The sequence below is a fragment of the Triturus cristatus genome, chromosome 2_1 (genome assembly GCF_964204655.1).
Source record: "Triturus cristatus chromosome 2_1, aTriCri1.1, whole genome shotgun sequence".
In the NCBI taxonomy this organism is placed as follows: Eukaryota; Metazoa; Chordata; class Amphibia; order Caudata; family Salamandridae; genus Triturus; species Triturus cristatus.
Window position 1 is genome coordinate 912,624,236 of NC_140581.1, and position 12,704 is coordinate 912,636,939.

Sequence of the window (12,704 nt, forward strand, 5' to 3'; positions counted from 1 at the left end):
CTAGAATAATTATTATTTCAAAATCTGTGTTGTGCTCGCTGCATGTGGACTTGTCCATTCATTACATGTGGGCGGTTTGCTAGTCCGTTCACCCAAGTGACTAAATGAAATCGGTCTCTGGTGCAACCTAGTTTCTAATGGTGTTCTAGAATCTTTGGTTGTTTTCAGACTGTGGAGTGACCCATCTTGTGTTAATGTCCAATCCTATATGTTTGCGAATTCTAGGGTGGAATGTTGTAAGCTTTGCTGTTCTCCTATTCTTAGTGCTGTCTCCACTATCTCCAAAAAGATGATGACTTGCTGTAGTAGGTGGATGTGACCACTCCTTTTGTCCATTGTCCTTTGGCTGTCTTCGGGCCACTGAACTAGAGTTTGGTGTCAGCTATGGTATTGCTTGGACTCTTGTATCTTTTTATTTCCTTGACCGCTTGCTTGATATGCCGCTGGAGAACTTTTATCTTTACACTCCCTCATCATACTTATTGATACCATTGTATCTTGATGGACTTGTTCACTCTTGAACATTTTAGTGGGGGTGGCCAATGCTGAATCATACTGTGATGAGGACAGTGTCGAGTAGCATTTTACGCCTTACTGTGCTTACATCCTAACTGGATTTTCTGAATTGTTGAATATTTTTTATAAGAGGTGGCACCTCCACCAAATGTAGAGAGATTCAAAGTATAGTCCACCTTATTTTGGTAATGGAGTGTTTTACCTTCATTACTCCTGAGCCAACCTCTCTACTCTCCACGTGCCTTGTCCTTGTAGAACAAAGTCCCTGCTGAAGAAAAAGCTTGTTTCATTTTTGCTTTTCTATACTTCTGGTTCAGACTCTCCATCGTATACAGTCTTTCTCCAGACCAGCTGTACTGTAAACGCTTTACCTCTGCCCACAATGCAGGTTTTGTGTGGTGTGTGGGTGCAGTGTGTGGCTAATTCCTATCCTGGCCTTATTTGTTGCTGTTGCCCTTGGATCAAGATTGCAATCTACACATTCCCATCACGCATAGGACTATTTAAAGGCTTCCCATTCAATATTATATTCTAGGTTTCTTCTCCTGAGATAATTGGGACTTGTTCTGGAGTGCAGTGCTGTCTATAATCAAGGCTAAATACTGGGAGATGTGAAGTGGCAAGTACCACTGTTTCAGCTATAGAAAGTGCAGTTTCTTAATTCTTGGCTCTCTGAAATGTATAGCTTACACTGAAAACTGCTCAGGAATGCTTGTATTGCAATAAAGTGTTTTACCCTCTGGCTTCATAAATGACATTTAGTAGCTTCTGATGCTTTGTGGACTTCTTCTCTGTACAGGCACCAGTTGCTGTACAATGTGGTAATGTTTGTACTTTTAGTACCAGAATGCTGTTATTTACTATTACGCCCAGCTTGGTTTATCCGAATGCAACCTTGTGCATAATTGACACTACAGGTTTGAGCCTCTGATCCAATTTCATAATTAGTGCAAATTAAATCTGCCAGCTTTTATTAAAAAGAATGGGTTGTTATGAATGCCTAAGAATGCATTGCAGTGGAAACCAGGAACCCACAAATGCAGAGGATGCGATCTCTTTTCGGTCACGGCTAGAACGCCAACAGCTTCACAGCGTTTAATTAGTCGGGTGTTACAATAAATAATAACCTGGAATTCCTTGAGTGGTATCTTAATGAGTGTGTTCATTAGTTCTTGGCTATCTTAGGCTCTCGGTTCGTTTGCTGTGGTTTTTTCACTTGTGTAGTTAGGAACAAAAGTGTGAGGCAGTGCTCAATAAATCGAGTATGCTATGTCTGACCTTCAATTTATCTTCAAAATGGTAGCTTGGTGCATGGCGAGACTGAAAACTTGGTGGAAGTCAGAAGTTGTATGAGAAACTGCAGAAAAACTCAACAAGCACACCTTTTGAGAACCCCATCAAAAGTGAAATGAGGATTCTCTACTACCGAAAAATGAAAAGACGGATTATGGGTGCCAAGGAATGTGTCCAAAGTTAAAGGTCCATTTATCTGGACCCATGGGATCTTGAAGTCTATATGTCAAGGGGTTCACTGGACATAGTTCGAGAGACCAGTTACTGATCAACTCGTCTACAGATCTACAGTGTCCTTTTTGAAGTGGAAACTGGGCCAGCTTGTTCAGAGATATGTTGTTTTTTCACTCTAATTTGTATATTTCATTGCATAGTTGGGCCAGAGGTTTAGATGATGTATCGTCTTAGAATTATAAATCCTAATTAAATAGACGTTATTTTACAAATGTAAATTCGGCCTTTATTTCCATTTTCTCACCTACATATTTTCTCTTTCATAGACTGAAATTGCCAAGCGGTTGAACACGATCTGTGCCCAAGTTATTCCGTTTCTCTCCCAGGAAGTAAGTAAAACTGTTCAGCTGTTAAAGTGCAATTATGTTCTTCTCTGTTTGCAAATTAACTAGTTTAAGATGTTAATTTTATCACAACCCGCAAATGCGAGAACATCTGTTCTAGTTGAAAAGCGCGTGCTGCCTGCTTGGCATTCTCGATCAGATCATACATACTTTGCGGCAGGAGGCGCGTGCTCCTTTCTGAACTGATCTTTACCCGGAAGTGCGCTTGGGTGGTTCAACGGAAGGGAGGGGGTAGTGCATGTTTGGCAGCTCTTGATCAGTGAAGGGCTTCCCTATCAGTGGCGCCCTTTTGTTGTGTACTTCAAAGAGAAGTATGGTCCACTTGTCTTTTTAAACGGTTATCTGTTTGTTTGCAAGTACTCGGCTCAATTTGCTCTTGCTCCGGGAGCAAGCTTAGGTAGCACAACTATTCGACCTGGCCTACTCCAATACTAGCAACGATGACTGACGTTTTTCTGAGCAACGGGGACTACTGGGTAGAATGGGAGAAGTTCAATTGGACAATAACTGCATTATTTACTACTGGATTTACATTTTTACCTGGATGACAAGAGTTCCTCCCTTTATTTTCATGCACCGTGTAAGATTCTCTCCCTAGGCACCGAATGGCACTGTTCTCTTGGCCGGCATGTCCAGACCCTATTAACAAAGCCATTTACGTGCGTAAATTTAACTTAAATGTGGAAAAAGCCTTTTTGCGAGTGTTAAAAAATCCAGAAGGTGGCTTAACAGTTTCAAAGCGATGTACTTGCTCCAAGGGACTCGCAAATCCATCAGGAAAAAGGTGGCGGCGCGTGTAGTGGTTGTTATAGGGTGGGGAATGCCCTGCATTTTGCTCACATCAACAGCGTGCTTCCTGTAAATTTGTGAATCTGTAACCATGCGCAGTTGCAGGCCTTCGGTTGTATTTATAGCTGTTGAGAATCTGCCCCTAGTGTCTCTAAAAAATGTAACGTAGGTCACTGGAATTATGCAATTTTTTTTTTATTTTTTTTTTGCTGCGGCTCCATTTTCTGGTTGCGTTTAGAGTTGCTGCCTTTGTCACATAATCCGCCATTTACTTCATAAGCTGATGAGTTTAACAAAACAAAGTTTGAGCTCAAACAGATCAAAAGCTACAACAAATGTGGCAACATGTTGCTGTGTGGTGGAATACCATTCATAAAGATGGAGTCAGCTTTCTGTTGCTAATTAGTGTTCATGGGTGACAAACTGGTACTTATAGGGTGAAACCTTTGCCTTGATTGAGTTAACGTGTAAAAATGACTAATCGTAGTACTGTCGCAAAATGTGCTCATCATGCTGCATAATTTGTGTCTTCTTACCGCCTGATTTGGTCATCTCCCTGCTGCATAATCTCAGTGGCCTTAAATGCAGTTTAGAAAGTTGCAAATGCTACGCTGTATTTAGTGTGAATAACAACGAAGGTCTACATTTGAGTTGTGTGCATCGGCACTCTCCCGAGTCAGAAGGCTGCAAACGTAGAATTGGGTGTCTCTCTTGAGCTACCACATGCATGTTTGGCGAGGGTGCAGATAGACCTGTAATATTTACACAGCGTTGTTGCCTCTTAACTTCTGTCCTTCAGACTTCCCTGAAATTCATGAATGTTTAAATGTTTGTAACTTTTCCACCAAAACTGACTATTACATAATAACTGTAAGACAAGAGGAAACTGACTCGACCGTTTTGGCTATATTTAGTCCTGTGAACCTAAAATGTTATAATTTATTTCATAGCATCAGCAACAAGTCGCCCAAGCTGTCGAGCGTGCCAAGCAAGTGACCATGGCAGAGCTGAATGCAATCATCGGGGTACGTGGCCTTCCTGGTCTACCTCCTACCGTGTGTATTTCATTTTCTTACCGTTTTGTTAGATGAGGCTACTGTGAAGTGTTAAACTGTCATGCATTGCACTAAGAACCTATGTTTTGGGGAGATGAGAGAAAATTAGTAAACATTTCCTGCAGTATAGGGAAGCGCATTCTGTGCTAATTGCATCCTCATGAGCCAGCATCATGGGTAACATGCAACTTTGGGTATGTCTGGGGTTGCCTATGTTTTTCAAGATCTATTAATTATTTGCATCTCAGTGGTGCTTAAGGTTCTCGGACCACCTTATTTAAAGTTCTTGCACTTAAACACGGAAAACCTTTCTAAGATTTATGCACAGTTGAATCTTTCGATTTCCTGTTACAAAATGTAGTGGGAGTGCTGGAATGTGAAGCACAGAATTATAATTTCACTTGCAGTTAGGTTATAGTAGATGTTTTCTCAACTCAGAAGTATATTAGTAGTTCTTTTAGTCGGGTCAGTCCCAAAAAACATTCTTCTTGCACAATAAAATGATGCGGGTGATATCCTCTGATGCATAGATTTTTCCTTGGGGTTCCCTTCCGCATAATTTGTAATTCAAATTCTTTATAACAGACTTTAAAATGGGGTTGCAATGAACAGCACTCGGTCTGCTGATGTTGCACAATGCTAATACCAGTCTCTCCTTGACGGGTTTTGCGGATGCCCTGCTCTTCCAACTCGTTTACATATAGACTGTTATATGTACTTCTCCCAGTTTCTTAATTGGGCTTGTGCAGCTCCAACCCAGTCGCCTATTAAACCTGTGCCATGAAAGATGGGTGCCATGTCATGAAGACCTCGAACAAGAATATTGGTCAAGTTTGAAAATTGTCCACATGAACAGCTGATTGCACCACATGTTAATTGTAACTTGAGCAGAAGCAAACGCCAGTAACTGGAACTGTGTTCATAGAACACCTTGCGTAAATGTGGTGTGCTTCTGCTCTGTATATTACATGGATACTTATTTTCAAGGCAAAGGCATTTTGCTACAGTATCTGGCACCCGCTGCCGTGGCCCGCACTAAATCCCAAGTTAAGCCCTACCTCTTGTTCCAGGAAACATCTAAAATATGAGCCATCCTTCACAGTACATAAGACACTTCAGATTCGGAACCCTGCACAGGTGCCAAAAGTACACACGTTGGCTATGATTTGTAATTTTTTTTTCCTCTTCAAAAGAAGAAGAAAAATTGTCTTTAAAATAAAAAATTAAATAGTACACACTAGCCTGGCAGTGGTGGAGCTCCATACGAAGTACCTGTAACAAAAGAAATGAGGAATGGCAGTATCAAAGATGCACGTGAAGCCCACAGCATTACACACTCGGACCTTTATCAGTCTGGCTGCTTGCTTGTGCTCAATAGCTTCCTTACTTGCCTTTCCTTGGGGGCCAGTGGTCCTTAGCTCCCACACACCCCATACCTCAGATTCTGATCCGGTTACTAAGGTAAAGGCATACTATTACTGAACGATTCCTGGTTCAAAAAAAAAAGCTAGGGTGAAAATACAGTTTTGATCCCACATTTCTTACTTCCCTTTCAGCTGAAGAGATGTCCCGCTTCTTCACCCCCATTGTGTATCCATCCAAATTTCCTTGGCTCGAGACCCATTCGTCCTTAAAATTAGTGACTGAACGGGACTAGCGTGCGTGCCCGTTTCTGCCAGAGACTGCGTTGAGCACAGTATGTTCCCAGTAACCGTCTCCCTCAAAATTCCAGACGATCCGCTTTCGTTGTACTGCGCGATGATAGTTGGCCTATTTTGCTTGTGATTGCCATTCACCTTTAACCTTGTTTAGCTCTGCCAGGTTTCAGTCACAAATGTTGGTAGAAGTAATTGGCAGTGACCTGTAGAAGGGTAAAAGCTGCGCTAAACATGAACTTATTTGAGTAGTATTAAGAGTGCATTTCATGAATATATATCTGCCTTATAGAAAGGATGGGCTAAAACCCTTTCCTAAGGTTTTACTCTTTATAGACCTATTAACAACTCTACAAGTGGTTTGAAAAAGCTAGAGACTTGCTTCTTTCAAATCAAAGATTCACATTCAAAATGCATGAAGTGATGCTTGATTCTCGCTCTGATTTTACTTCATATTATGAGCTGTTACCAGTCTTCCAGATTAATATTTTCTAGATTTTGGGACTATATTCCTTATTAAGCAGGTTTCCTACTGAAACCTGTATACCACACACTAACACCCTATATGTCCTATTTTCCCACTTTAAAAAAATGTCAAACAATATTGGTCCCATTAACTCGCAACGGAGCGGCCACTACACTTCAACCACATGACTAGTCTTTCAATGGTCTATAACCTTGAGCATCACAATATGACACGCAAACACATACTGCTCAGTTAGACGTGAATATCCGTAAAAACAAGTATGTGTAACCATACATTATGAGCCGAAAGACTCATTGAGTGGTTCTGTAGCCTGATCAACCACAAGGTTGAAGGGAAACTGGTCTGGAAGCGTGACCAGGCCGTTAATTGCTGCCACAGGACCACCGAGCATGTTACCTTGTATGGATGTTTAGATTATATGTTGCAACATCTTAGCTTCTCGCCGCTTCATATTGATAATGTAGAAGTCTGATGCTCTCCACATGGTAATGGACTCCTCTTTAACTGTATCTACACTTTCAACATTTGTGTATTTGTAGATATTTGTATCAATAACACCATCTTGGACTATACAGTTACTTTCCACATCCAGTTTTAATTGAATTCAGTTCATCAATTTTCTATTACTCACTTAAGAGACAATGCTTACCAAGTCCACTGCAACTTGCTGCACTTAAGCTGTGCACTGCGAAAATGAGGTTTCACTGAAAGCCCCCATTGGAAGTCGCTAAAAAGGCTTGGCTTCATGTAAAGCATTCACAATTCATAGTGGAATTGGGAGTGCGGTTCCCTTACCTACTTCATTTCTTCCTGTCAAGACGATTTACTCTATAGCTGTTCTGTCATTTACTCGCTAAACGTTTTATGCATATTTTACATCTGTGGAAAAGAAACTTAACTTGCCAGGCAGTGGAGTCTGTATTAAGTGCCTGGCTGTCCTTTCATATTTCTTTTCTGCTCTCTGAATGTGCTGAGATGAGTTAATATGGCCGGCCTGTGACAGCTTGTCAGTCATCGGTGCCCTGCTCTGCATTAATGCACCCTGTGAACCATGCATTCCTTCCACCACATGAGTGCGTTTCCCTGCCGCAAAGTCTCCCGCTCTCTACCGTTTGCCGCCCTCCCAGACCCAGAGAAAGAAGTTGCAGAAACAAGGCGCGTCCTTACTGATTTTATTCATATGCGAGCGGCTTGAGCTAATTCAAATTACTCATTTATCAATTTATGTTAATTGCTTGTGAGAAGATGCCCTGCTGGTCTTTACGGTTCGCTCAGACACTTTGTAATGATAATTAGACATGCTGCTGCACGGATTAGCAGTGCCCATAGTCCGGTGACGTCTGCAGACAATGGGACCAGTTAATCCATCTGTGCTTAAAATTACATCCCAACTGGAGATGGGGTGGAAAAAATGGCAAGAGCGAGGGAGGATTAGTGCTGATAAAGAGTGGGAGCCAGCTTGAAAACTCTCCTTTCATCAGTTGCTCAGTTGCAGAGCCGCGGTGAGCTCGCCAGTGGTAAGCCATTGGCAGTCAATTAGGTGAAATAAACTGGGAGGGTGACCTTCTTTTCCCTTCAATAGTTATATCCACCCCGAAATGTGGCGCTTTGGTGGATTTTCAGCTTACATTTTTGTTCCAGCTGCTTTATTACCATGGAAAGCTTAGACTTCCACAAACATACCAGCTCTCCCTACAGCTCGCTCACTCTTCTGTTACTTACACCGCCAACATATATATGGGTTGAGCTTTTTGTTGTCATGGTAGTGATTGTCTCAAAAAATGTGTGTAAAACAGGTCTGTTCGTTTTGATGGAAAACTTCCTAAATAATTTCAGTGACTAATTTTCACTTCATAAGTCAATTCAAATCCTGGAGAGGTTGACGGGTGACACTTGGTACACCACCTGCTTTTCTGTACAGCACCTCAATGCCGGAACTACTTAAACTGTCTGTAATCTCAAGGTAGTAGCAACACATGCTATATCCATGGAATGGCAGGAGGGCATGCTTTTCTACTCGTATGACCTCACGGTGGTGCCATCCTCCTGGGTAAATTAACAGAATTCTGCGGGTACAGAGCCCCAGTCCTGTACAGGCCTCTCCTAACAACGCCTGATCTCTTGCTTGTCGTTTCCGCAGCTGTGTGGGAAGATGAAAGAGCGTCCGTAAACTCCTAAACAGGCAACTAGTACTCCCTCTGTAAAATATGAGATCCCCCTCAGCATCAATGGTCTTTCCAGAGTTGAGACATGTAGGAGAACCATGCAGCTTGGAAACTACTGCTGCCTCACTTTCTGCTGTCTTGCAGGACAAGCGCCAACTAAAGCGAGTTGAGTAACAGATCACACTTTGTCCAACTTCATGCTTCTTCCCGGCTGCTTCGTGATCAAATGAGGTTGTCTACAACGCAAATTGTTAGTAGTGACAACGGACACATTTTGATAGCTTAACTCTCCCGTGTTCTGTTTATTGTGTTTTAGCTTTTGATTTTTGGATAATGCCATCAGTTTTAACGTAGTCCTTTTCCTCTCTTGAAATCTCAGATGAGCAGTGAAGATTGAGTCTGAAAATTACTTTAATCATCTAATGTCAAGATTACAGGCACATTCCATCTCTGGAAATGGCGATGGAATGATTACGGGCAGTGTTTTTAGTTCAAATGACTAAAGGTTCGGGAGCCAATGCAATCAACGTTTTTATAATTTTTAGAGCTTTCACCTCTGTGTGCACTGTTTCCCATCTTTGTTTGAGTTGCAAGGGATCCGGAGTGATGTGGTGCCTGCTTTCAAACACACTGATTTCTGTGGACTAGAGAAGCTTGTTTAGGAAAAAAAGCAAAGCCACGTTTAGTGTCTTTCCTCGCGACCTGTTTTTTTTCTCTTGTTTTAAGAAACCTTTAGTTGCATGCTTTCATGTGCCTTTAGATGTGCATCTTCCAGTGAATGAACTTAACTTGTTACCTTTGACCATTCGCATCTTCAGTTAAAATGCGTTGCACTGTGGAAGCTTTGAAGCGGCCAGCATTTCACCATGCGAGATTTCTGGTTGTCCCTGGCCTCCGAGTGTGATGCTATCCGCGACCCCTCGATTTATTCCACTGTTCAAGCCTCTTCCCAGTGCCTGTGAACGACAATTATCCCTTCAGTACAATGGGATTCATGCTCTGCCATACGCTGGATTTAACTTGAAAGGTAGTGTGCATCCTCCGGAGTCAGGGAGCCGTAAAATTGGGTTGACAGTTGAGTGGCCCCTTCTTCCCCTTGATTGAGCATGCAGTGTGCCGACCTGTCTGCCCGGGGGGAGGCGGCCGCGGAGCCTGTCTGCTCCGGCGAGCGGCAGCTGCGCCCGGCGCTCCTCGAGCAGCTGTCAGTATTGTTCAGGGAGCCGATTTAGTGTCGAGAACAATGGAGGAGGCTTTGCTTTTTAAAGAGCAGCGTCGCCGAGGCTCAGAGAGCGAAAGATGTTAATTCCGCAGTTCATACATCGATTACGAGTGTAAAAGTTCACGAACAAATGTTTGGAGGCAGCCGCTGGGGAGGGTGTCCCATGCGTGTACGTCTCGTCGCCACAAGTCGCAGGTTTTGCATCTTTTTGCTAATGATGCTGTGTGCAGTACATGCAACTGTTTGTTTCTACCGAGCACGCACAGCAAACAAATGCAATCCCCATCGTTTTTAGATTCCTTTCAGACTCGGGCTGTTCAAAGGGTGCTAACCCGGCCGACCACGCCCACAATGGATTGTTTTTGTTAGTTCATCAATAATTGAACAAGCGTTGGTGCCAGCCACGTTATAATGACAGGGACTGGTGGGGATTTGCTATAATTAAAGGCTTACCTTCCTCCACGATTCATAAGTTTTTTTTAATGTGTTTTTTTTATTGAACATGTGTATATGCAGACAAACAAAATGCGGATTACCGAGGGTAGGTTTTCCGTTGTCCTGTTACAGAAATCAATTTTTTTTTTTTTTTTTTTTTTTACATTTTGGTTTGGGAATACGCTTGTTCGGCTGATTAACTAAAAAAAAAAATATTTGTGTAGCGCTTAGTACCATTTATATGGTCCTAGGGCGCTTTAACAATGCCTTTTATGGTTCTGGGCTACCTACTAAACAGAGTCAAAGTGACAAATTCTATATGGTTGTTTCAAATGCAATAAAGAGTAGTCCTGTTGTATATTGTCCGACAAGGTTAGAATAGACTTATGTATTGTCTAGTAGCAGAATGGGTGGCAATTTTCTATTTATATATTTCTCTTTGGCGCTTTATGCAAATGTATGTGTGTGCTGAAAAACAGTGCGGTTTGTTTCTTCTCGTTGAATTTTGTAGCTAGTGGCCCACACTTTGCCGGTACAGATTGCTTTTAATGTGCAGTCTATTTGTTCTGTCCTGCCAGGAGATTTATTTCACAAAATCAAATGTGCTGTGCACTCTTTCATTGATCATTCCCCTGCCACGCCCTTACTTTTATGTTTTTGTGGAATCAGTTTTTATGTATTCTGAGAAGTGCGATTCCAGGATTCCCCATCTGCCTCGCCAAGGACTGTACAGATGTAAACTTGGTTTCAGATTTTAATTGTCTTCTGCTCCGGCTGATATTCACACAGATCTTGTTGGCATGGACGATGAAGCGAAGCATGTGCACAGTTTCTACTTGCCAGTGAAATATACAATCTGAGCAGACCTATTAAATTCAAATTTTTGAAGTACAAATGAGTTTTCCCACACTGGAATGTGTTGCATTATTTTAGGAATTTGTTTATAAAGTAAATCCATTCCAGTCTCTCACCTGAGATTTCGCTGTTCTTTGCATCGGACCGATGCCTCAAGAAGTGAGGGTGTGCGGCATGAGGTGCACGCAGCATCAGGAGACAGTCTCCTCCATGTCTTGAAGATTTATCATGCGTCCCTAATGCTGTCTCTGGACTCATCGTCTCTCCGTGAGTTGAAGATTTTGAGTGTGACAGGCCCATCAAACTATTATTGCTTGTCAGAACCAGTGTAGGATGTTTTTCTCATGAGGCAGGAATTTGGATGCTATTTATTGGAAGCCAAGCCAATGAGCATGATGGATTATTGGTACGGTGGGGGAGCTGAAAGGGACAACCCAGGGATATGAGGCCTTTTGGCCAAATCCATTTTTAACCTGTTGTGAAACCAGATTTTTTTTTCTCCCTACAAAGACACACAACTGGCCTTGATGGGCAAATTTTCATTCAGGAGCATCAAATTTTTGTCTGCCTGAGCAAAAAAAATCATAAATGTTCCAAGCCTGATCCTGTGCAAGGAATTTCAGTATAATGATTTTGACGTGCTTCGAATCTAGTGAAGAGGAAACCAGCTAGCCAAAGAGGGTATTTCACTGTTGTTCATCAAAGCAACTGCATATTTGCCCCCATAATAGAAGTCAACGAGATAAGAAGTTACTTGTCCAAAGATGAGGATGCATTGAAATGGCTTGTATAGCAACATTTTCAAAGATAATTTTTTTCATCTATTCATTTTTTCATTGAAATTGTGAGGCTATAAAGTAAAGTAGATTACGCTCCTAGTGTTCCAGCAGCGTGCTGGTATGAGCAAGAATCTGGGTAATCTATATGTTCATTAAGGATCCTTCCATACTCAAAAGGGATAATTACCCCAAAAATGTAGGGCTTTTACTTTCGAGGTAAAACCAGACTTATTGAAGTATTGTTTACATACTCTTTGCCTAGCAATATTTCTCGCTTTGGTAATTTCCATTATCTTGCCAAAGTTGCTGCCCACTTCTGTCTGCGATCAGTTGTTGGCATGCTCTTTCTGTACTACCCCGTAGTAGTACTGATGCATACGCTTCTCCGATCTTTCTTTAGGTTAGGTGTACACGATCCTAGTATTATATAGATGTGCCCCCCCCCCGCGCCTTGGTGATAAATATTAAGACCTGTGACCTCCCATTCTTGAATCTTTATGGTTAGATGCCCTTTGGGGCCACACACCAATGTTCAAGGGGTGAATGACTCAGATTAGACTTTTGGCATGCAGGAATGGGACCAGCAACTGCTCCACAATCTCTGCATCTAGGAGTAGGTCTTGCCGTACTGCATTTTTTTTTTTTTTATTAACCCCTTCAGCGCGGCGCGGATTTCCGCGCCACGCTGAAGGTTCTGTGCGCGGGCGGGGCCATGACGGAGCGGTTCCGTCATGCGCACAGCGCAACCGTCGTGCATGACGGAACCGCTCCGTCATGCGCGTCGAAGGGGTTAAGGGAACCTTCTCTTAAATGATTCTTTTCCTACGGGGAGCTCCTGATTGCCTTGCTTTAACTATGACTAAATAAGTTAAAGAAAT

The 12,704-nt window shown here is 42.3% G+C and overlaps 1 protein-coding gene across 8 annotated transcripts in view; it reads left to right on the forward strand.

Moving 5' to 3' along the window:
* The window catches only part of LOC146866091 (transducin-like enhancer protein 1), a 136,216-nt gene that overhangs the window by 23,512 nt on the left and 100,000 nt on the right, over nt 1-12,704 (forward strand). For 4 of the 8 annotated variants that reach the window (XM_085633200.1, XM_085633189.1, XM_085633190.1 and 1 more), the window contains exons 5-6: nt 2,310-2,372; nt 4,127-4,231. In XM_085633200.1, the coding sequence (XP_085489326.1) occupies nt 2,310-2,372; nt 4,127-4,231 (168 nt within the window). The remainder of the gene's footprint in view (nt 1-2,309; nt 2,373-4,126; nt 4,232-12,704) is intronic. The other 4 variants (XM_085633214.1, XM_085633193.1, XM_085633197.1 and 1 more) reach the window with 1 other exon arrangement.